We start from the raw sequence: 22,342 nt of genomic DNA on the forward strand, positions 1-22,342 counted from the left end.
CATTAACAGCTATTTATTTGTCAGACAAATAGCACCACTCAAGTGATTTGCAAAAGAGATACAGCGAGTGATCGTTTAATAAAATCATGTAGCAAACATGAAAATTGGATAAAATAATGCATCTTTTAAAGCTGGTTTCCTGTCAACACTTTTCAGTAATGACCTCAAAACATTACGCCCTCCTTTAGCAATGCTCCGCCATGTTAATGAAATTGTTTCGCTGAGCTTGTCACAAAGAATTGAGGGCCTGCCTTATCGGAAAAAAACATGCAGTGGTACTTCAGATTTAGGCAAACCTTTGGTGTTTTAGGATGCAGCAAACCGTTGTCTACAATTTATGACATCAGGAGCACATCTATAGTGCCTAAAAATACTGTCTAGCTAGGCAGTTTTGAGAAGAGCCATGGTGTGCCAGCTTTAGCGCTCAGGGATAATCCTGTCCCTGCTCAATACGTTTAATAAAGTGAAAGTATCTCCCTAATACAGAGTTTCTTAATCCTTCATTTTAATGCACTCTCTCACCATATGCAGTGTGCAGTGTAACAGCTGAAGGGGATAAACAAATCAATGCAACAATATTCACTTTAAACCACAACACTGATCTTTAGATTGATGCAATTTGATATTATACACATGGATCAGACATATTTTAAATATGTAAATTATCTGAGAGGAAATGGAGCACTTCTAGAGTGAGTGGAATACTTTTGATGTAGCCTAAATCAACTAAATTACCCATAATGTCAACGGTTTACCCCAACATTAATCTCAAGTGAACATTAGATCATTCGATAATTTAAAAAATCCATTCTGATATAAATATTGAAGGCATCCTCAATGTTTGTGATGGTATGCACGAATTAAGAATTTGTTCTCGAGGCCACCTTTTACTAATTACTTGTTTTAGTTAAACCATGGCCACAAACTAACTTGCTCATTCGTGTATAATGTATAGTGTAAATGCAGATATCGGATATGAGACACTTTTAAAAGATGACGTTTTCTGGTTAAAAAAAGAACCGGACGTAGCCTACATGAAGACCTGTAGTGTAAATGCTGCCATAGACTTACCCATGCTCTTCTTCAACCTGAATCCCCACTGACTGGAACTTGGACGGGTCCTCTAGTTCCTGGTCCTCAGGCCCGTCCACCTGTTTAAAAGCATTACGTAGTAAACCAGCCACCTCCAGACTTAATCATCTACTAAATGCTGTTCTAATAGCCAACAGGACTGATGAAACTAGGAAAGCAATGCTGAATGTTTTCTCCCTCACCTGGATGCCAATAGAAAGGCACCTGCTCTTCCTGAGCACATCCCTGCGGACGTCTTCCAGGGCTGGTATGGGTATGGGGACGGGAACAGGCATGGGCAGTGGAGAGGACGGGGTGGTGCTGATGGTGATGGTGCTGTTGCTGACGTGCTGACTGACGGGACCGTGGATCTGAGCGTTGGCCGCCTCGATGGCCGCCGTCAGCGCTTTCATGCTGTCAATGCTCTCGGTGGAATTGCTCAGGCCGGAGTGGAGGACCGGCTCACCCCGCACCCCGGGGCCGTCCATGTAAGCGTCCTGCGCTGACTCAGTGCTGCTCTGGGCCGTGATGGAGATGAAGGGCTTGGTGGAGGTGCGGGGAGGTACCGGAGGAGGAGTCTTCTTGTAGGTGGTGATGCATGACGATACTGTAGACAGAAAACTACACTTATTTATTTAGCAGATGCTTTATAACTTAGAAAAACTGATGCAATACAGACTTGTAGGATGTAAATGGTTGAGGTAAGGATTGAAAAGGCACTTTGAAGCCCTCCTAAGGGTTTTATATTAAGAGTCAGGATACACAATACCAATTCACCATGGCTGTCTCCAAAAATGTATTTTCCAAACTACTTTTTGAAAGTTTTTTTGTTTGTTTTTAATAGTTTTGAAAGAACCTCTCTTATACTCACCAAGGCTGCATGTCATTGCAGTGCATTGATCATAAATAGTAAAATCAGAAATATTAATACAATTTAAAATTACTGATTTCCATTTCAATATATTTTAAAGTATATATTTTTTTCCTGTGATGCAAAGCAGAATTTTCAAAATTGTGTCACACGATAAAGTCATTCTAATATGCTGATTTGGTGTTACTTTCTTATTATTAATTTTGAAAACAGTTGGAGGGATCACCTCAAATAAAAAAATAATAAAAAACTGTCTATTCAGACTAAGTGCAAATAGTGTGCCTTGTTGGCAAGTGCTATTCGCACTAGCTCCACCTAACAATGCCTGGCTGTGCCAAACAAGATAAAAAAAAGTCCATAATTCAACATGCTCAATGGCGCAGTCAGTAAAGCGTATGGCTAATGGATCATTGTTTTGTCACGATCGAATACGGATTCGAATCCGCCTTATGCAGAGCTTGCTCTTCTCTCTTTTCACATCACAAATCACACCAGAAAGGCATTTATGTTCAATAAAAATTAAGAAAATGTTCTAAATGTGGAAATAAAGTGCCTTACAAAATGTAATAAAAGCATTTATTGGGTAGGGTTAGGGATAGGTTTAGGAAGGGCTGTTAGTGTTCCTTTAAGGCGGCATCCATTTAATAATTTACATAAAATTAAAATTCACACTCTGTTATTATTGCATCCTGTTAATGTACAACAATACTGAGGTGCAAATAGTATGTATTTGTCAAGATAAATGATAAATTACATGTAATTACTATTCATACAGTACAGGCCAAAAGTGTGGACACTTTACTGTTTGTAATGTTTTTGAAAGAAGTTTCTTCTGCTCATCAAGAACGCATTCATTTGATCAACAATACAGAAAAAAAGTAATGTGATATATTATTACAATTTAAAATATATGGTTTTCAATTTGCAAAGCTGAATTTTCAGGATCGTTCCTCCAGTCTTCAGTGTCACATGATCCTTCAGAAATCATTCTAATATGAGGATTTATTATGAGTGTTGGAAATGATGAATAAAAGGTTCAAAAGAACGGCATTTATTCAAAATAAAAACATATTATCAATTAATATAAATATCCTTTACTATCATTTTTTATCAATTTAACACATCCTTGCTGAATAAAATTATAGATTTATTTAAAAAAAAAAAGAACGAAAAATAATGACTGACCCTAAATTACTGACCAGTAGAGTATATTGTTGTTACAAAAGACTTCTATTTTTAAAACATTTGCTTATTTTTTTATTTACTTTTTATTCATCAAAGTATTATAAAAAAGTCTCACAGGTTATGAAAAAATATTAAGCAACCGAACTGTTTCCAACTTTGAAAATGAATCCTCATATTAGAATGATTTCTGAAGGATCATGATCACTGAAGACGGGAGGAACAATCCTGAAAATTCAGCTCTGCATCACAGAAATAAATGATCATTTAACGTATAATAAATTGAAAACCAATTATTTTAAATTGTAATAATATATCACAATATAATTTTTTTTCTGTATTTTTGATCAAATAAATGCAGGCTTGATGAGCAGCAGAAACTTCTTTCAAAAACATTATCTTATATTAATTATAAATATATTATAATTATAAATATAATCTATCGCTAAGAACATATCTTATTTTCGCTGTAAATGAAATCTATTTGCAATAAACGCTTGGTGTAAATAGCATCTATTGTTATTTGCACTTAATGTAAGCAATTATCATTAAGAACATATATTATCACTGAGTGTTCATAAAATCTAGTTGCTATTAACACTTGGTGTAAATAGCATCTATCACTATTTGCAGTGAAAATTAAACTAGATTCTATTTACACTTAGCGCAAATAGCCCTGCCAAAATAACCTAGCATTTTTTAAATATAAAATAATTAATAAAACAGCGGATTTCTACAAAAAAATAAATAAAATAAAAAGATTATATCTTATAAGCAAATCATCTGAATCTAAAGCCAGTCTCGTGGACCTCCGCGTAAACATCTTACATATTATGAATGCATATCTTGCAGTAACTTGCCATTACTTGAATGAAAAGTCAATGGCGCCCACTGTTACGCTGGCGGTTTTTAAGTTTTCAACAACACACAGCTAAGCACATTAAAGAGGCCGGGAATGTTTTGCTGGAGTCATGGGGAATAAGAGATAAGACTGAGAACAGACCGCGCTTCCAACAGGACTCTGGGAGCTAATCTTTTGCCTTTGCCACAACCTTGAATCTGGCAGTAAGATGTCCTTTCACAAACCACGGTTCTGCATAGGATTTGTCTCATAAACCATTTCATGTCAAGCTCAGCTGCCACAAAGATACGGTCTGCAATCCAGCAACAGATGGGGCCCAAGATGGAACGGAAAATTCTGGGAGTTTCCAATGTATAGCAGTGTGAGCTGACTGATCATCACTGAGCTCTGGGACAGACCCCTGTCATGTGCTCTTTACTGACAGACCTGCAAAATTCTCACTTACAGTCTCACAGATAAAAACAAATACAGAATCATTTTAAACCAAGAGAGTAAAAGCAGTAATACAAAATATAAAAATACATTTTAAAATAACACTTTTACATATTATTATCATATTAGCGTAAAATATGCACATTTATGATCTTTATATGACCAGCAGGGGCCATCATGGTGAAATACTCATTCAATTTTAATTTTAATCCGTAAAAAGTTTCTGATAGAGCGTATGATTAAATATTCACTTATTAACATACTTGTGGATGAATCCTGTTATATCAGTGTGCCATCTGTTGATACTGAAAGAGAAATGTTGAAGTGCTATTGCTTGACACAGTGCTGGTGAAGCACTGACTCATTTCCTCCAGCTCTTCACTTCAAAGAGAGAAACTCCCCTCACAACCCCGGCTAAACATGAAATCCTAAACGATGGCTGCATGAAGCTGCAGATAGAGGTGTGTGTTGTGAGATAAACAGCGAGAGAGTCTTTGTGAGCAAGGAAAGCATATAGCTTCCTTATTTTGTGCCCACAAGAGGGCAGGCTAGAGTGAGCTGTTAATGTTCTGTCTGATTTCTCTTCCTCCTTCTTCTACTCTTTGGTTTTTCTCTCCCAGCTCTCTGCAGGTCATTCACTAGGTCCCCCCATGTGGTTCTTGTATCTTCTTCTTCTTTCGGGTTTTCCCTTCAGGGGTCGCCACAGCGAATCATTTGCCTCCATCTATTCCTATCCTCTGTATCCTCTTCTGTCAGACTGACTATCTTCATGTCCTCCTTCACTACATCCATAAACCTCCTCTTTGGTCTTCCTCTTGACCTCCTGCCTGGCAGCTCTAACCTCAGCATCCTTTTACCGATACACTCTCCCTCCTCTGAACATGTCCAAACCATCTCAACCTGGCCTCTCTAACTTTGTCTCCAAATCATCTCACATGTGCTGTCCCTCTGATGCACTCATTCCTGATCCTATCCATCCTCGTCACTCCCAAAGAGAACCTCAACATCTTCAGCTCTGCTACGTCTAGCTCTTCCTCCTGTCTTTTCCTCAGTGCAACTGTCTCCAAACCATACAACATCGCTGGTCTCACTACTGTCCTGTACACCTTTCCTTTCATTCTCGCTGGTACTCTTTTATCACACAACAGACCTGACACTTTTCTCCACCCATTCCAACCTGCCTGCACACGCTTCTTCACCTCTTTTCCACACTCCCCATTGCTCTGGACTGTTGACCCTAAGAACTTAAAATCCTGCACCTTCTTTACCTCTTCTCCCTGTAACTTCACTGTTCCACTTGAGTTATTCATGTTTATACCAGTCATGCTAAATAACACAGACTATGAAACCAGCCCTTAAATGGTTAGGTCACCCAAAAATAAACGTAACCGTGACCTTATACTGTTTATATTTTTCTTCATATTTTTATTCTTAGAATTTTTTATTACCGTGTTGTATTGTATTGTTTATGTGCACTGGAAGCTTCAGCACCAAAAAAAAATCCTTGTGTGTGAAAGCACACTTGGCAATACAGCTCTTTCTGATTCTGATTCTGATTCTGAAAATGAAAATTATTTCATGAATTACTCACCCTCATGTCGTTGGACACCCGTAACACCTTCGTTCATCTTCGGAACACAAATGAAGATATTTTTGTTGAAAGCTGATGGCTGAGAAAGGCTTCAGAAAGGCCTCCATTGGCATTCAGTACATTCCCACTCACAAGACCCATAAAGGCACTAAAGACGTCGATACAACGTCCATCTCACTACAGTGGCTGTACAATCATTTGACGAAGTGACGAGAATGTTTTTTGTGCGGAAAAAAATCGAAATAATGACTTTATCCGCCAAGTTATTGTCTTCCGTGTAGGTCTCTGACGTGAACTCATGCGATAGCGGCTCCTTCTCTTCCGGGTCATGTATTCAAACAGCGGATCTGCGTCATATTCTCACGCATGCGTCGAGTTCACGTCAAAAACGTAGTGGACAAAGTCGTTATTTTGATTTTTGTGCGCACAATAACTATTCTCGTCGCTTCGTCAAATGATTGTACAGCCACAGTAGTGAGATGGACGTTGTATCGACGTCTTTAGTGCCTTTATGGGTCTTGTGAGTGGGAATGTACTGAATGCCAATGGAGGCCTATCTGAAGCCTTTCTCAGCTTTCAACAAAAATATCTTCATTTGTGTTGCGTAGATGAACGAAGGTCTTACGAGTGTCCAACGACATGAGGGTGAGTAATTAATGAAATAATTTTCATTTTGTGCGAACTAACCCTTTAACACATTTATATGCATTCAAAAAAGTTCCTATAAGCTATTTTTTTGCCACATTAAAAAAAGAGAAACATTTAACACACAAAGTCACATGAAACAAAAAGTCAAAATATGACAAAACAATTGCCAAAAATTGTTAACCTCATGTTGACTTTAACAAGAATTGAGAAGAATTTAGATTTTTCATCTTATAAATGTCTGATTATGTCCTTTATTTACCAAAGCATGATTTTTTCTTATGCGGCAGAAATGGACTTTCATAAGATCCCCTCTTGAATTACCTTTAAAATCTAAAGATAAAACGGTGTTGTTCACAGAAACAGCCCATTATATTTTCTCTGCCAAATAGCCCATTATTGTTGGTCTCTTTAACAGCCAGTTACACACGGCATGTGTTTGAATAGCAGAACTCACCTTCCCAAACAACAGAGTATCAAAGAGTGCATGTACACACATTCGCTTCAACCGACTTAATCTTGGTCTCTCACACCTCCACTTCTTCAGGCAGAGGTTCACACACGACTCTGGAGCCAAAACAAATGGTCTAGCTAGTAAGTTCGGGACAGACTTCTGCTCTTGAGCTGTAGTGTGTGTTGCTGAGATAGCAGCCAGCAGATCAGATGCTGCTCCAGCTCTAGAGATTTCTGTCATAGAGGCATCCTCTCCTCTAATTTCACCCCCTCCCTCTCTAATCAACGCTCTTTTCATGGTCCACCTGGGTTTGTAGTGATACTGGGGATCAGTAAAGCTGCATTGTTGTAAACCGTGATTGTTTTTGTATAATTACCAGCGAGACTGCTGCTGATTGTATCATTATCTTTGGCGTTTGTTGTTATAGCAAAACAGATGTTCACAGGAGTGTTTGACAATTACTATCAAAAGTGTCCTAATAGACGACACAACAATAACTGGGAAATACCAACTGTTAATACACGGCCATAAGAATGGTCATAGGGTATGGTAACCAGATTTATGAAATGGAAAACGGGGACAAAATATCACTCAAAATATCACTGAAATCTCATTTGTTATTATTTATTAATTAAACTACGGGACAATACATTTTTTTAATGTTTTCCCCCCTATATTATTATTAACATGAATAATTATTATGATTTATTTTGATTATTAGGATTTATGGTCTGCTTTTAAATGTGTCATGAACTGGCTTTTTACAAATTTTATACTGTTGTCTGAGGTCAGCTAATGATGTTTGTGTGGTTTTTACATTCAAAAACATCATAACTAATAAGTAATAGGCTATTTTCTACACTGGTTTTGAGGCTCTCTCCTGAACGCTGGGTTTTGATGGACGTGCCGCACTGGAGACTTGGAAGTAAACGCCCACGGCTAGGATTGGATAAGATTTGCATATTTAATGAGCTTCAGCTCCCCTGTCAGTTCAGTTCACATGAGGGTGGGATTGATTTGAAAGCGGCAACTGGAACGATTCTCTCGACCGCAGGGCTCGAAAACGTCTTTATCAAACAAACACAATGATTTATTTCTCATCCACCAGTGATTGATTGGAATGTTATTTTTGTACTACTTGCTCCACGCAGACACACACACACACACACCCAGATCAAGAAAGGGAAGTTATTTCACTATTTGAAATGTACTGGCCTGCTGATGGATGTACATTTTGGTAGCCCATCTGGAAAACATATGAACTTCCTTCAGACTACTATTACATGCATACATACATGCATACTACTACTATTACAGCCCTGGGACAACTATTACATTCAAAAAAACGTTATACTCACATAAGTGTGTTGCACCATTCCTGTCGGATCCAATAAAGCTGTGCCTCATTGTGTTTTAATCTCAATATGTCTGCAAATCCAGCTCGATCTGAGACTTGTTTACAAACGATCCCGCAGTGAAATGAAGCGATACGTACGTCTTCCCCACGTGAGCTGGAACTTCATTAAAAATAAATGAAGTATCACACATTCCTAATGTTATGATCCGGAGGAAGCTTATGCAGCGACTGTGTTTTTCCACAACCAGGGATAGCGCAATATCTTGCCATCTTCTTCGGCATGTTTATTGCGGCTGGCTAGCGCGAGCAGATCACCTCCATGAGTCGTTGGGCGGGGCTACTGGATTAGACGCGCTGTAGAAGCGTGCTTTATTGCGCGATGACGTCAAGATACGCACACGATCGTTTTCTAGGCCTGGTGTCTATAAAAGCTTTTCTTTGACTAACAAGGAACTTTTCAGCTCTGAAAATTACAGGATATTATATTACCTGTAACTTTTGTATATCAAAAGCTCAAGGGAAAGTTGTTTTGTCAATTTATCATCCCTTTAATACAATTCACAGCACCCCCCCCCAAAAAAAAATACATTGTAGCAAGTAGTTCAAAACAACATTATAACAAAATGATGTATTATTTCTTATGTAAAAGTTAGAAAAATTATGTATATGATAACATTTATACCAATCCAAACTGGATTGATCCAAACTACATCAAGTGCCCCCTTGAGGAAGACACAGTCCATCGTCACACACACACACACACACACACACACACACACACACACACACACACACACACACACACACACACACACACACACACACACACACACACACACACACACACACATGTTGGTCTATGTGGTTTACAGGGACTCTCCATAGGCGTAATGGTTTTTATACTGTACAAACCGTATTTTCTATCCCCTTACACTGCCACTGCCCCTAAACCTACCCATCATACGAAACATTCTGCATTTTTACTTTCTCAAAAAAACATCATTTAGTATGTTTTTAAGGCCATTTGAATTATGAGGACATTTGATATGTCCTCATAAACCACATTTATAGTGTAATACCCGTGTAGTTATACAAATTTGTGTCCTCATAAACCACATAAACAGGCTCACACACACACACACACACACACACACACACACACACACACACACACACACACACACACACACACACACACACACACACACACACACACACACACACACACACACACACACACACAAACACACACACACACACACACACACACACACACACACACACACACACACACACACACACACACACACGGCTGTGAATTACAGACATCATATAGAGCCTGATAGGAAAACCTTCAAAATGTGAGATGCAATCAACTCTGGATTTACTGAAACTGTTGCAAAAGAACAGATGTTTCTGATAAAACCCTTTATGTGATGTTGTTGCAACGCACACAAATATCTGATAATTAACAGTAATAAAACCCAATGACCCAATGATTAACATATTTTAACAGTTTTATTAATTACTGCAATGCGTTAGATGTGTAATGGTTTTAGCTTCCCGAAAGATCAACATATTTGCTTACTAAATATGAGCGATACATCATGTTAACATTATGCTAGCAGATTTCAGCCTCAGTAGGATTACTGTTATTGTTAATCTCATTAAAATATCACACATAGTTCCCTCTTATGTGCAGATTTGGTTGTGTAAACTAGCGCATATCACTGTGTGCGAAAGTGTTTAAACCTTGACCCCCAGTCACTGAGAGCATTTGTATTGCGTCTGCCGCTCTCTGACCCTGAGCTCAGAGGACAAGGTGAATGATACGGTCGCAGGAAAATCAATTCGAGCCCGCCGACTTGTCTGTCCTACAATGACAGGACGCTCTCTGCACGTTCATGTTCTTAAACACCCTGACAGGGTTGTTTCAGATGACAAACTGACAGAATTAACCCACCTCCATTTCCTCAGGCGAATGGTCTTTCAGCCATACAGAAACATCATCATGAATTATACTCTACATCCATAATCGCAAGTATCCGCATGCATACTGAGTGCCCTTAACACCCCCTAATGTCAGATCTTTTTCAAGGACAGGGCCGTATATGCTTGGCTAATAAGCATAATCCTGACTGATTTTTTAGACCACAAAAAGAAGCAATCCGGCCTGGGGAGGAATCTCAGGGTTTCATTCCGATATCTAAAGCTGCCAAAGTGTTTAATGCTATCTAATTCTTCCCAGATGAGACCTGCGAAGAAAAAGAGAGCGCTCAAGAGGGAAAAGAGAGTGCTTGCTGTCGTTTTGCCCCACGAGAGGTAATTAACACAAGCTGTCTGGATAAAAAAGTACACAAGTACATCCATGTGAGAAGAAAGGTCAAGTGCCAGCCAAACTATGGGTCCCATGGTGAAAGTTTGTCCGACAGCCACTCGCACACTATTCCGGTGGCTTTTTTGCCTTGTGTTTGGCATAGTAAAATGACATACATACAGCAACAGTGACTGAGTTTGTATGTAATGAGGATTTTGAAGATGATTGCAGATTATCACAGTTTGGGGGTAAAAGGTTGAACACAATGCATAAATCCTTTCAGTGAGTTGACTTCTACTGCACAAAGCCCTTGCACGCTGCTGGCAATCCTATGATAAACACGGTGTGCAGACTAAACTACAAGCTAAAAGCTGCAAATGACTCTAATGAAAGTAAAAGTCTTAGAGTATCTGATTGTAACAGTACTAAATGTAGGCACTGGTCTTCAACCCCTAAAAGACATGCCAGTGAAAAACAAGAAACAGTTGATTTTTCAATAGGGCAATCCCATAGCCTAGAAATCTAGACGCACCCTAGCAGCAGCAAATTTAATTTGCCCGCAAGTGTGGTCTAGCAACTCTCAATTCCTATCTGAGCTGTATTCCTCAGAATCTGGACGGCCCAATCACATCGTGTATAGAGTCGGCGGGCGGGGCCATAATGACGACGGCCGAGTTGCGTTTGCGTGCTTCTAGTAACACAGAAACTGGCGAACGGCGGCGGTCTTTCGTATCAGCTCTGCCCGCGCCTCCAGAAGACTTGGAGTTAAGCTTTCCTCTGAGAAAAGAACAAAGAGCGGCACTGAAGTCATTCTTAAAAAGGGAAGATGTGTTCTGAGTTTAGCCGACCGGATACGGTGAATGTTTAATCAGTCAGCGAGCTCCCCTTCACCGTCGTTGGTCCGGTTGGTGTACCGCTATCCTATTGCGTGCAGAGGGAGTTTGAAAGACAACCGTTTATCCCGCCCCTCGGATTGAGCCCTGTCTATGGTGAGTTTCCAGACCAAACATCTTGATGTGGGTCTGGCTTGTCAGGCTAGCAATCCCATGTTTATTTTCTAAAATCCAAATAAAACTGAACACCTCAATATTACCGCAATAAATCAAGGCTAACGCAACAGACACACTGAAATCTCACTTAAGCTCAAGTGCTCAAAAAGGGTACAAGTAAACCAATATCCTTCAAAAAAGCCTCCTCAATATAATGAATGAATAATGTTTTCATATCTCATATATAAAGCAACTGCGATTCAGCAACTACCTGATAATGCACTTACATTTGCATAAAGCAGCTGATCACATGATGCACTGAACATTCTAATCACACCAGTGTGATCGTATGCTTCAAAGGGTTAATCATCAAATGTAAAAATACATACGCACAGAAAAATAGGGTGTCAAAATTGAACCTTTAGGGGTACAACAGCTTGTCGCTGGGGCAGTACCCTTAAAAGGACACCTAAAAGGTGCATATTAGTACCTTTGAGTACAAATACGTACCTTAAGGTACTACTATGAACCTTTTTGTGGTAAAAATGGTACAAAGATGTTTTTTTAAGGGTACTGCCCCAGCGACAAGCTGTTGTACCCCTAAAGTACTATACTATATCCAAGTATAGTGTTAAGTAGAGAGGTTTAGATTAAGGGGCTTGAGTGATCAATTATCATTATTTAACCTGAAGAAAATATATTTATTCAATGTTATCCGCATTGTATTTAACCTGCAGCAGCACTGTGAACTTTTGTAATTACACGTTTGGCCACTAACTTTTAAATGCATCATTATATTTAAACAGCAAACACATGAGGGGAGTCTCTGCATTAAAGACCCACGAATGGCATATCAAAATGCTACTTAATTTCTCTCCGATACGGTAGGAGATTAAATTGAATGTGGATCAGTTTAACCGTGGCGATGATTGACAGGGCAGTTTAAACGGTGATGGGATGCATGTAACTATAAGCAACAGGTTCTGTTAAAGATGACAAAGTAGTATGTCCCAAAGCTTGCATGCTCTTCAGCTACACTCTCAAAAGAATGTAATTTTTCTTCACAAAAAGAGTACATACTTTTAGGTCGTAGTATAAGTAGGGGAAATGGGAAGCAGCACGTGAATGGGCATGGGCACGTGCTTGGTTTGAATGGTCATGTTTATGGGGCAGCTTATGTTAGATTTTATTGCTTTGAAATGTTATTTAATTGTGGCAAGCAGTTTTTGAGACATGCCTTGGTCTTCGATAAACAAATAGATAGTTAAAAAGATACTTAAAGGTGCACTATGCAACTTTCCGTCCACTAGAGGGCGCCTATTCAAAACAAAGATGTAGTTTGATGACGCCAAGTTTGAGCGCAGTATCTTGGGACATGTGGTTTTCACCTCACAGCCGGTGGATAGGACTCGGGCAGAAATCATGTTCATGGATGCGGTTATTAACGTTACTGTAGTGTAAAGCAGAGCAGGACCGAGTGTTGTGGAGCTGAGCACGGCCGCTGGAGCGGTTGTTACACAAACACATGGCTCGGAAGCACCGGGGCTTTTATTATGACGGGACGGGACGCAGTCGCCGGGCGCCTGCAATATTTCTGCTTTTCCAGTCATGAGTATAAGGTAAAGCAGCTCTGTTTATTAAAATGATGTTATGACGTTACTCTGTGACATGCTCACACTGCTAAGAGAAAAGCACTTCTGCCAAATAAAACCGAGGGTAGCGCAGATATAACGCGATTGACAGGCGACACGCTTAAACGCTATGCTGAAACGTCCCGGGTCCTTGGTTAAAATAGGAATTTTCTCACAATTTACAAATAGTTGGAAAAATTTGGGATATTGTAAGTACTCAACTGAACAAAATATATAACACTTTGAATATTTTACTGCAAGAATACTACATAGTGCACCTTTAAGTACAGTACATTTACTCAAATGCTTTCACAACAGAAAATCTAATAGATTAAGAAGTAAGCTAGAGAAGACGGGCAAAAAAACCCACTCACAACCACTAATATAATATATTCCATATGCCATACATTAAAATGAAATCATAATTTAGATATTATATCATTTAAATAAACATCCATGTTGTATAAACTTGTACAAAATGTACCTGAAAGGTAAACACCTTCAATTCCGTTCACATGGATTTGTATAGCACACTTCACAATAAAGAGTTTTAATCGAAACACGTGACTAAAGTTGCTCACTAGATATAATCTGGTAAGCAAGGCTACTGTAAAAAAACTGCATCATTTAGCACATGTTAAATTAAAATAAACCAGATGAAGCCTGATCAGACACACTGCCCTGGAAATGAACTTCACCGTGAATGTGTGTATGAATATGCATAGGTATTTGTACTCTCAATCCTCACACAATCACTTTGTCAGCAATAAAATAAAACATCTCCTAAGTAATGACAAAAGAACGAAGGAAAAGGATGGAGAATAATTTCCTCAACCGAGGCAGATAACAAGAAGCTGACAAAGCCATCCAAGCAGCAACACTCCAGTCTGAAAATGTGGAATAATATGGCAGAGCGTCGTCACAGCTTCCACTGATAAATGCTCGCTTCCCACTGCTGCACTTGTGAAAGTGTTTAAGTGTGTTTGTGTGTGTGTGTGTGTGTGTGTGTGTATATGAGTCAGACATCAACTAAGAGTGACTGTGACAGGCCTTCTTCTCCAGCAGCAGTAGTATCCCATCCATATCTCAGCCTCGAGCTCAGCCTGCACCAGTATTACATGCACGTCATGTACAATCACACTTCACTCCTCACACACACACACACACACACACACACACACACACACACACACACACACACACACACACACACACACACACACACACACACACACACACACACCTGAATGCTCAACACTATCAGAGAAATGGGATTTCAGGAATAACAGGCATACTGTATAATCAGCAATGCTTCCTCTGATTTTTGTTCTTGCTGAGAAAAATCGGGCATGCAGAAACCCTTTGGCACCTGAACAGAAACACACTAACTGCCTGAATACCGCAGTGTCCACTGTGTCTTTACAAAGAAATTCCATTAAACAAAACGCCTAATTCAGAACACTTTACTACTTCATTTTCTTAGCTATGTAATATGGTACAAATTAACGATTTATCACATTTTGGCAAAAAACATGAATGTAAAATATACACTCACCTAAAGGATTATTAGGAACACCATACTAATACTGTGTTTGACCCCCTTTCGCCTTCAGAACTGCCTTAATTCTACGTGGCATTGATTCAACAAGGTGCTGAAAGCATTCTTTAGAAATGTTGGCCCATATTGATAGGATAGCATCTTGCAGTTGATGGAGATTTGTGGGATGCACATCCAGGGCACGAAGCTCCCGTTCCACCACATCCCAAAGATGCTCTATTGGGTTGAGATCTGGTGACTGTGGGGGCCATTTTAGTTCAGTGAACTCATTGTCATGTTCAAGAAACCAATTTGAAATTATTCGAGCTTTGTGACATGGTGCATTATCCTGCTGGAAGTAGCCATCAGAGGATGGGTACATGGTGGTCATAAAGGGATGGACATGGTCAGAAACAATGCTCAGGTAGGCCGTGGCATTTAAACGATCCCCAACTGGCAAAGAAAACATCCCCCACACCATTACACCACCACCACAGTAGTAACAAGCCATAATGGATCCATGTTCTTATTCTGTTTACACCAAATTCTGACTCTACCATCTGAATGTCTCAACAAAAATCGAAACTTATCAGACCAGGCAACATTTTTTCAGTCTTCAACTGTCCAATTTTTTGTGAGCTTGTGCAAATTGTATCCTCTTTTTCCTATTTGTAGTGGAGAGGAGTGGTACACGGTGGGGTCTTCTGCTGCTGTAGCCCATCTGCCTCAAGGTTGTGTGTGTTGTGGCTTCACAAATGCTTTGCTGCATACCTCGGTTGTAACGAGTGGTTGTTTCAGTCAAAGTTGCTCTTCTATCAGCTTGAATCAGTCGGCCCATTCTCCTCTGACCTCTAGCATCAACAAGGCATTTTCGCCCACAGGACTGCCGCAAACTGGATGTTTTTCCCTTTTCAGACCATTCTTTGTAAAGAAATGGTTGTGCATGAAAATCCCAGTAATTGAACAGATTGTGAAATACTCAGACCGGCCCGTCTGGCACCAACAACCATGCCACACTCAAAATCGCTTAAATCACCTTTCTTTCCCATTCTGACATTCAGTTTAGAGTTCAGGAGATTGTCTTGACCAGGACCACACCTCTAAATGCACTGAAGCAACTGCCATGTGATTGGTTGATTAGATAATCGCATTAATGAGAAATTGAACAGGCATTCCTAATAATCCTTTAGGTGAGTGTAGACTAAAATAATATAATCAGGTAAACAAGATCAGAATAATAATTATAAACATTTAAACAGGGTAATTTTAAGCTTGCTTTGTCAAGATTATGCCAACATCACAACGACATTCATGTTTAACTTTGCATTACGAAGTGTTTTCATAGATCCAAAGTGGACAGGTTTAAATGAGACCTAAGCCATTTTGAGCTTGTCCACTTTTGACCAGTTCCAGTGGTAGCATTCAACTGACCTGACAGAGCGCGCACCAAAACAATTGATTCAAACTTCACTTCATACCAAGACACATGGAACACAACTGACATCATGTACTATCTGTCTCATTTTACATTAATATATAAGCAGCATAACTTAGCCTAAATTCATAGACTTTAAAAAAATATGGATGTAGTGCACGTGACGACACCCATAGGATTCTGAAGAGCAGATTTGAAGCGTAACGTAGAGACGAACTGGCCATCTTGGCAGTGTGTCATCGCTCGTCACACCCAGATAACAGAAAGAGGCGGAACATGGGCGGAGCTGAGATAGGACAGGATAGATCTATATTTTCATTGTCACATGTACAATGAAATTAAAAGTGCTTCCGGTCAGTGCATCATTCATTGATTCTATATTTAAAAAATTTAATAAAAAATGAAGTGTTAAAATTACTAAGAAAAATAAGAATAAACACAGCCCCATAAACAAACACACACAGTCATATACACACAGTCTTTACATTATACAATTATAATGAAAGAGATGACGCGATGACTAACAGACAGCGGATAAATGGCTATCCACCTGTCAATCAAAGTGGCCACGCCCCTTTGGAATATAATGGAAATGAATTATTTAACGAGTTATTTAAAAAAAAAAAAAAAAAAAAAATCACCCCCCTTAAAGTTGTCATGAAGGACAAAATTAGCCATATAGACCAAAACCAACATTTGCACCAGGCTGTAAATATGTTTATTTTTCTGCTGTAAAGTTGGGAATTTTAACATGAGGCTCAATGAGATTCTGCTCCCTTCTGGAGCCTGTCTCTAGTGGTCAGTCGAGGAATTGCTGTTTAAGTCACTTCCAAATTGGCTTCAAGAAAAACTGCGGGAGGTTGCCGTTTGCTTAAATTAGGGGTGCAACGGGGCTCTGAGACATATGTGTCTTTGCTTTCTATTTATTACTTAAAGTACACTTTAAAGGCACAATATGTAATTTTCTTTATTTGCTTATTCAAAACAAAGTCATAGCTTGATGATGCTGTAAATGAGTGTGGATACATGAGAGTTGTCATCTTCAGCTCTTCACCTCCATAGCCGATGGAAAGGAATCCTATGGACTCGGGCAGAAATCATGTTCATGGATGAGCTAATGTATTAAACTTTTATCGGGGTGGACTGAGGCCGCTGGAGCGAAAGCTAATGAGAGAGACCTGCGATACATAGGGGTCTTGAGGACAGCTGATCTTCCACTCTTTTTCGTTGGGTATGTGGGGTAACGTACGTAGTGCTGTTTTACATGGTTAAAACAATCATACTAAATATATTTATAATAATAACGTTACTCAGTGCATTCGCTCAGTGGCTGGTATGAGAGAGTTGTTGCACTTTGACACAATTGTCTCTGAGGCATGGTAAATCAAGCAAACAAGTGATTCAAACAATAAGACTTACTGTCTTAAGACAATGGTTAGAAATGGAAATCGAGGGAACCGCAGATATGATATCATTGACAGGTGACACACACACACACACACACACACACACACACACACACACACACACACACACACACACACACACACACACACACACACACACACACGTTGGTCTATGTGGTTTACAGGGAGTCTCCATAGGCGTATTGGTTTTTATACTGTACAAACCGTATTTTCTATCCCCTTACACTGCCCCTGCCCCTAAACCTACCCATCACAGGAAACATGCTGCATTTTTACTTTCTCAAAAAAACATAATTTAGTATGTTTTTAAGGCCATTTTGAATTATGGGGACATTTGATATGTCCTCATAAACCACATTTATAGTATAATACCAGTGAAATACCCATGTAGTTATACAAATTTGTGTCCTCATAAACCACATAAACAGGCTCACACACACACACACACACACACACACACACACACACACACACACACACACACACACACACACACACACACACACACACACACACACACACACACACACACACACACACACACACACACACACACACACACACAGGTTAAAATTGCTGATTTCTCTTGATTAAAACTAGGGCTGCACGATTAATCGGAATCGAACCGCAATCGCGATTTGGGTAATGCGCGATTATGAAAGCTTAAAGGTTGCGATTTTAATTCCATAAATAAATGCCCAGTGTGTTAGCGAAGAGCGGCTCTGTGATCAGGTGTAAACGCTGCTCCGTCTGAAAGACCGTGAGTTTGAGTCGCTTTATTACGTGCGTTTGAAAAAGCAACAGGAGTCAAACATCTTCACTAACTAGTGAAGCGTTCCTAAACCTGTTCAACAAAAGACAACGTTTAATAACATGCTTTACCTCACTTCATATCGCCAGTCGAATGTTTGTGAGCTGATGTGGCTTCTCATCACAGAATGAAGCAGATAATGCATTATTTTATAGTATTCTATACAGTGATAAAGTCTATATCAATCAGCACTGCATTCTAATCTACTTTATTATTATGAAACCCTAGACGGCTTGAAGAACTCAAATACACCATATTTTGCTGCAGTCGTGTTTATTGTCGTCATGTTTCATCAAAGCGTTTCTTTCTATCTTCTGTTTATTTATCCAACAGCGTTAGCTTCACATAAGGGATTTCCTCAAAACCAACGTCATTACTTCTCTGAGGCAAATGTGGCTTTTCCCGCTCGAGGGCACCCTCTGGCCTTCAGTATGAATGAAACTTTTAGGTTTTACCCAGAATAATCACAATTATATATTTTCCCCAAATCCTGCAGCCCTAATTTTTAACATTTTTGAATATATTGTGCACAAGTAAAAAAGAAAAAGAAAAAAGTATATATATATATATATACACACACACATACAGTACAGGCCAAAAGTGTGGACACATTACTATTTGTAATGTTTTTGAAAGAAGTTTCCTCTGCTCATCAAGCCTGCGTTTACTAATCATAAATAGAGATTTTTTTTAAACAAATATTCTGATGTATTATTACAATTTAAAATATGTGGTTTTCAATTTATTATACTTTAAATTAACATTTATTTCAGTGATCAAAGTTGAATTTTCAGGATCGTTCCTCCAGTCTTGTGTCACATGATCCTTCAGAAATCATTCTAATATGATGATTCATTATGAGTGTTGGAAACAGTTCTGCTGCCTAATATATTTGATGAATAAAAGGCTCAAAAGAATGCCATTTATTCAAAATAAAAACATATTTTCAAATAATACAAATCTCCTTTACTATCAATTTTTATAAATGTAACACATCCTTGCTGAATAAAATTATTGATTTATTTAAAAAAAAGAAAGTTTATAGTATATATATATATATATATATATATATATATATATATATATATATATATATATATATATATATATATATATATATATATATATATATATATATATAAACAAATATAAAATAGATAATAATAAAATTAAAATAAATAAAGCATGGCCAGTTTTCACATCCAATTAAAACAACGAAATGGTTAAATTATTATGCAATTAAATCTCAGTGAAATAGAGACACAGTTGTAAGATAAAAAAATCACAATTATGAGAAATAATGTTACAGTTCTAAGTCACAAATAGGAGAAAAATGTCAACATTTTAGTAAACAAAGTTGCAGTTGTGAACAATTTTGATTCTTAAATTAATAAATAACTTTTACAAAGAATTGTTTAGTGCTGCTATGACCCGAACAGGTCCAGAATTCAATACACAATACTGCATATTTCTGCAGCCAAGTTTTCCTCTTAGCTTCAGTTCCATACTAAAAATCAATGGGCATGCGGATGAACTACAGATGAAACACTGCTCACACATTTAGTGCTGATTTAAGACGTATCCAGCTATTTTCCATTTCAAGTATGAATTTCTTTTTCTGTCCACACTGGACCTGCAAGGCTGCACACTGGGGAACACCGATCATCAGTCCCATTGATGGCAGCTGTGGTAAATCCCTGGCATACACGGACTGAGAACAGCTCTAAATCGCCTCCATCCTTTGACTACTAGTCTAAACGATAGCTGATGCTAAACCAGGAACACAGTTTAGAGACAGTGGGAGGATTCTGCAGTTGGAGCCTGAGGGACGTCACAGCTAAAGCGTCATCGGAGTGCTCTGTGCAGTCAGCCTTACAAAACGACACAACGCTGTGCAAACAAACGCTCGACATTGCAACAGCCCACCTGTCAACATCTAACCCCTGGCTCTTTCTCTAAACTTCCTGCCTTTTACTTCACCACCTCTCTCGCTCAATCTCTGCCTGTTGGGGGTGGGAATCCTCTGCTCATGCTGTACATACAGCTCAGGCTTGCTTTTAGATTTGTGAACGCTGAAAAGAAGCAAACACTCCGTCTAAACACACACATGCTCCGATGTTTTAACCTTACTGATACAAAGTGAAGAGTTTGAATCTTGGCAGACCATTAATGTACAAGAGTGTAATGCCTTTGTATTCAACTAATATTGGGGAAAGGATGACATTAACGGAAGAAATTGGCCATCACGTTCATTCATGACTCGTTTAACGTGCGAGTTTGTTCCTGAGATCAAGACAAATGATGTTTTCTGACTCATTGTCTGCTCCCTGTGGTGAGGATGAAGTATTGCACGGTAATGGTTTGTCATTTAGTTCTACTAAAAAACAAATACGGAGCAAAACCAAGCCATTAACAATTTATCAAAAGCTGCATGTTATGATAAAAAACACGAATAACAGCTTCAGTGGAACATTTTGAACATAAACAATAATGTGTAACATCCCAAACTTCGCTACACTCCACTTCAAAGACTTTGCGCACTACCCCAAAGGCAGTGTTGCAGCGTGTGATAAGGGCCTGCTGCGTACCAGGCAGATGGTGCCGCTCTGTTCGTCTGAACACACAGTGGTGTTCTGAAGGGGATGAAGGGAAGGTAAGTGCCCTCTCAATGTCAACCCTGACAGCTCCCTCAATTAACAGTCTCATAATTCGTCTGGCCGTGTCTCTGTGGCGAGGACATCTGGAAGGGGATGACTGGACACAGTGCTGTCTCTACCGTCCAGTGGTACAGGATCATTCACATGTCATTCCAAACCTGTATGACTTATTGTGGAACAAATAAAAACATATTTTTGTTTGTACTGTTAAATCATTGAAAGTCAGTGGGTCCTATGTGGTTTTGGAGCCCATTGGCTTTCATTATATGGACAAAAACTGTCAAAAAATTCTCAAATTTCCTTTGAAAAAAACATACAGTTTTGAAATGACATTTTACTCACTATAATGATGACATACATTTAGTTTTGGTGAACTCTTACCATAGTTATTAAAGGGGTTGTTGCATGCGATTTAAATTTTTTACCTTAAGTTAGTGTGTAATGTTGCTGCTTGAGCATAAACAGTATCTGCAAAGTTACAGCGCTGAAAGTTCAATGCAAACGGAGATATTGTCTTTTAAAGTTACGGCAGTTTATTGCCTACAAAAACGGCCGGTTTGGACTACAACGAGCTTCTTCCTGGGTTGGTGACATCATAAAGCCTTGCTAGTCTCCGCAGATGTGACTTCTGGCCGTAATGGTAAGGGGCGTGGCGTTTCCGGCAACCTGTGCTTGGCACTTCAGCCAATAAAAATACAGGAAACTACATTTGGCCATCTAACCAATCTAAGACCATTGCGTTTTTCGGCGGGATGAGCTTCAGAGAAGTAGGAAGCAAACAAGCGTTGTCATTTTGCAGTGTAAATTATTTATATTGATTGGTAACACCCTATAGCCTAGTGTCTTATTTTAATTGAATGTATAGATCAAATTTAAGAATATAAAAAGATTAGGGTTAAAAATGCCCTTTAAAAAAGGTAAACATATCACAAATATGCAGATTTCAATATGCCAAAGCTGAACACTGTTGAGAAGTATTGCTTCAGAATAAATTATATTTACAACACAAAAAAAATTATTATACCTTTTTTCCAGACAAGCAAATTTTTTACTTGGACAAGTGAAAGACCGAT

At 38.9% G+C, this 22,342-nt stretch overlaps 1 protein-coding gene across 3 annotated transcripts in view; it reads right to left on the reverse strand.

The window, feature by feature from the left end:
- dlgap1a (discs, large (Drosophila) homolog-associated protein 1a) overlaps positions 1–22,342 on the reverse strand; it is a 145,922-nt gene that overhangs the window by 8,105 nt on the left and 115,475 nt on the right. For all 3 annotated transcript variants that reach the window (XR_010907816.1, XM_067453674.1, XM_067453673.1), the window contains exons 7-8: positions 1,275–1,678; positions 1,072–1,151 (exon numbers count right to left, since the gene is read on the reverse strand). Coding sequence is in view for 2 of the 3 variants with exons in the window: in XM_067453674.1 (XP_067309775.1) it covers positions 1,072–1,151; positions 1,275–1,678 (484 nt within the window). In the remaining variant the exon portion in view is untranslated. The remainder of the gene's footprint in view (positions 1–1,071; positions 1,152–1,274; positions 1,679–22,342) is intronic.

This window comes from Pseudorasbora parva, chromosome 9 (genome assembly GCF_024679245.1).
Source record: "Pseudorasbora parva isolate DD20220531a chromosome 9, ASM2467924v1, whole genome shotgun sequence".
In the NCBI taxonomy this organism is placed as follows: Eukaryota; Metazoa; Chordata; class Actinopteri; order Cypriniformes; family Gobionidae; genus Pseudorasbora; species Pseudorasbora parva.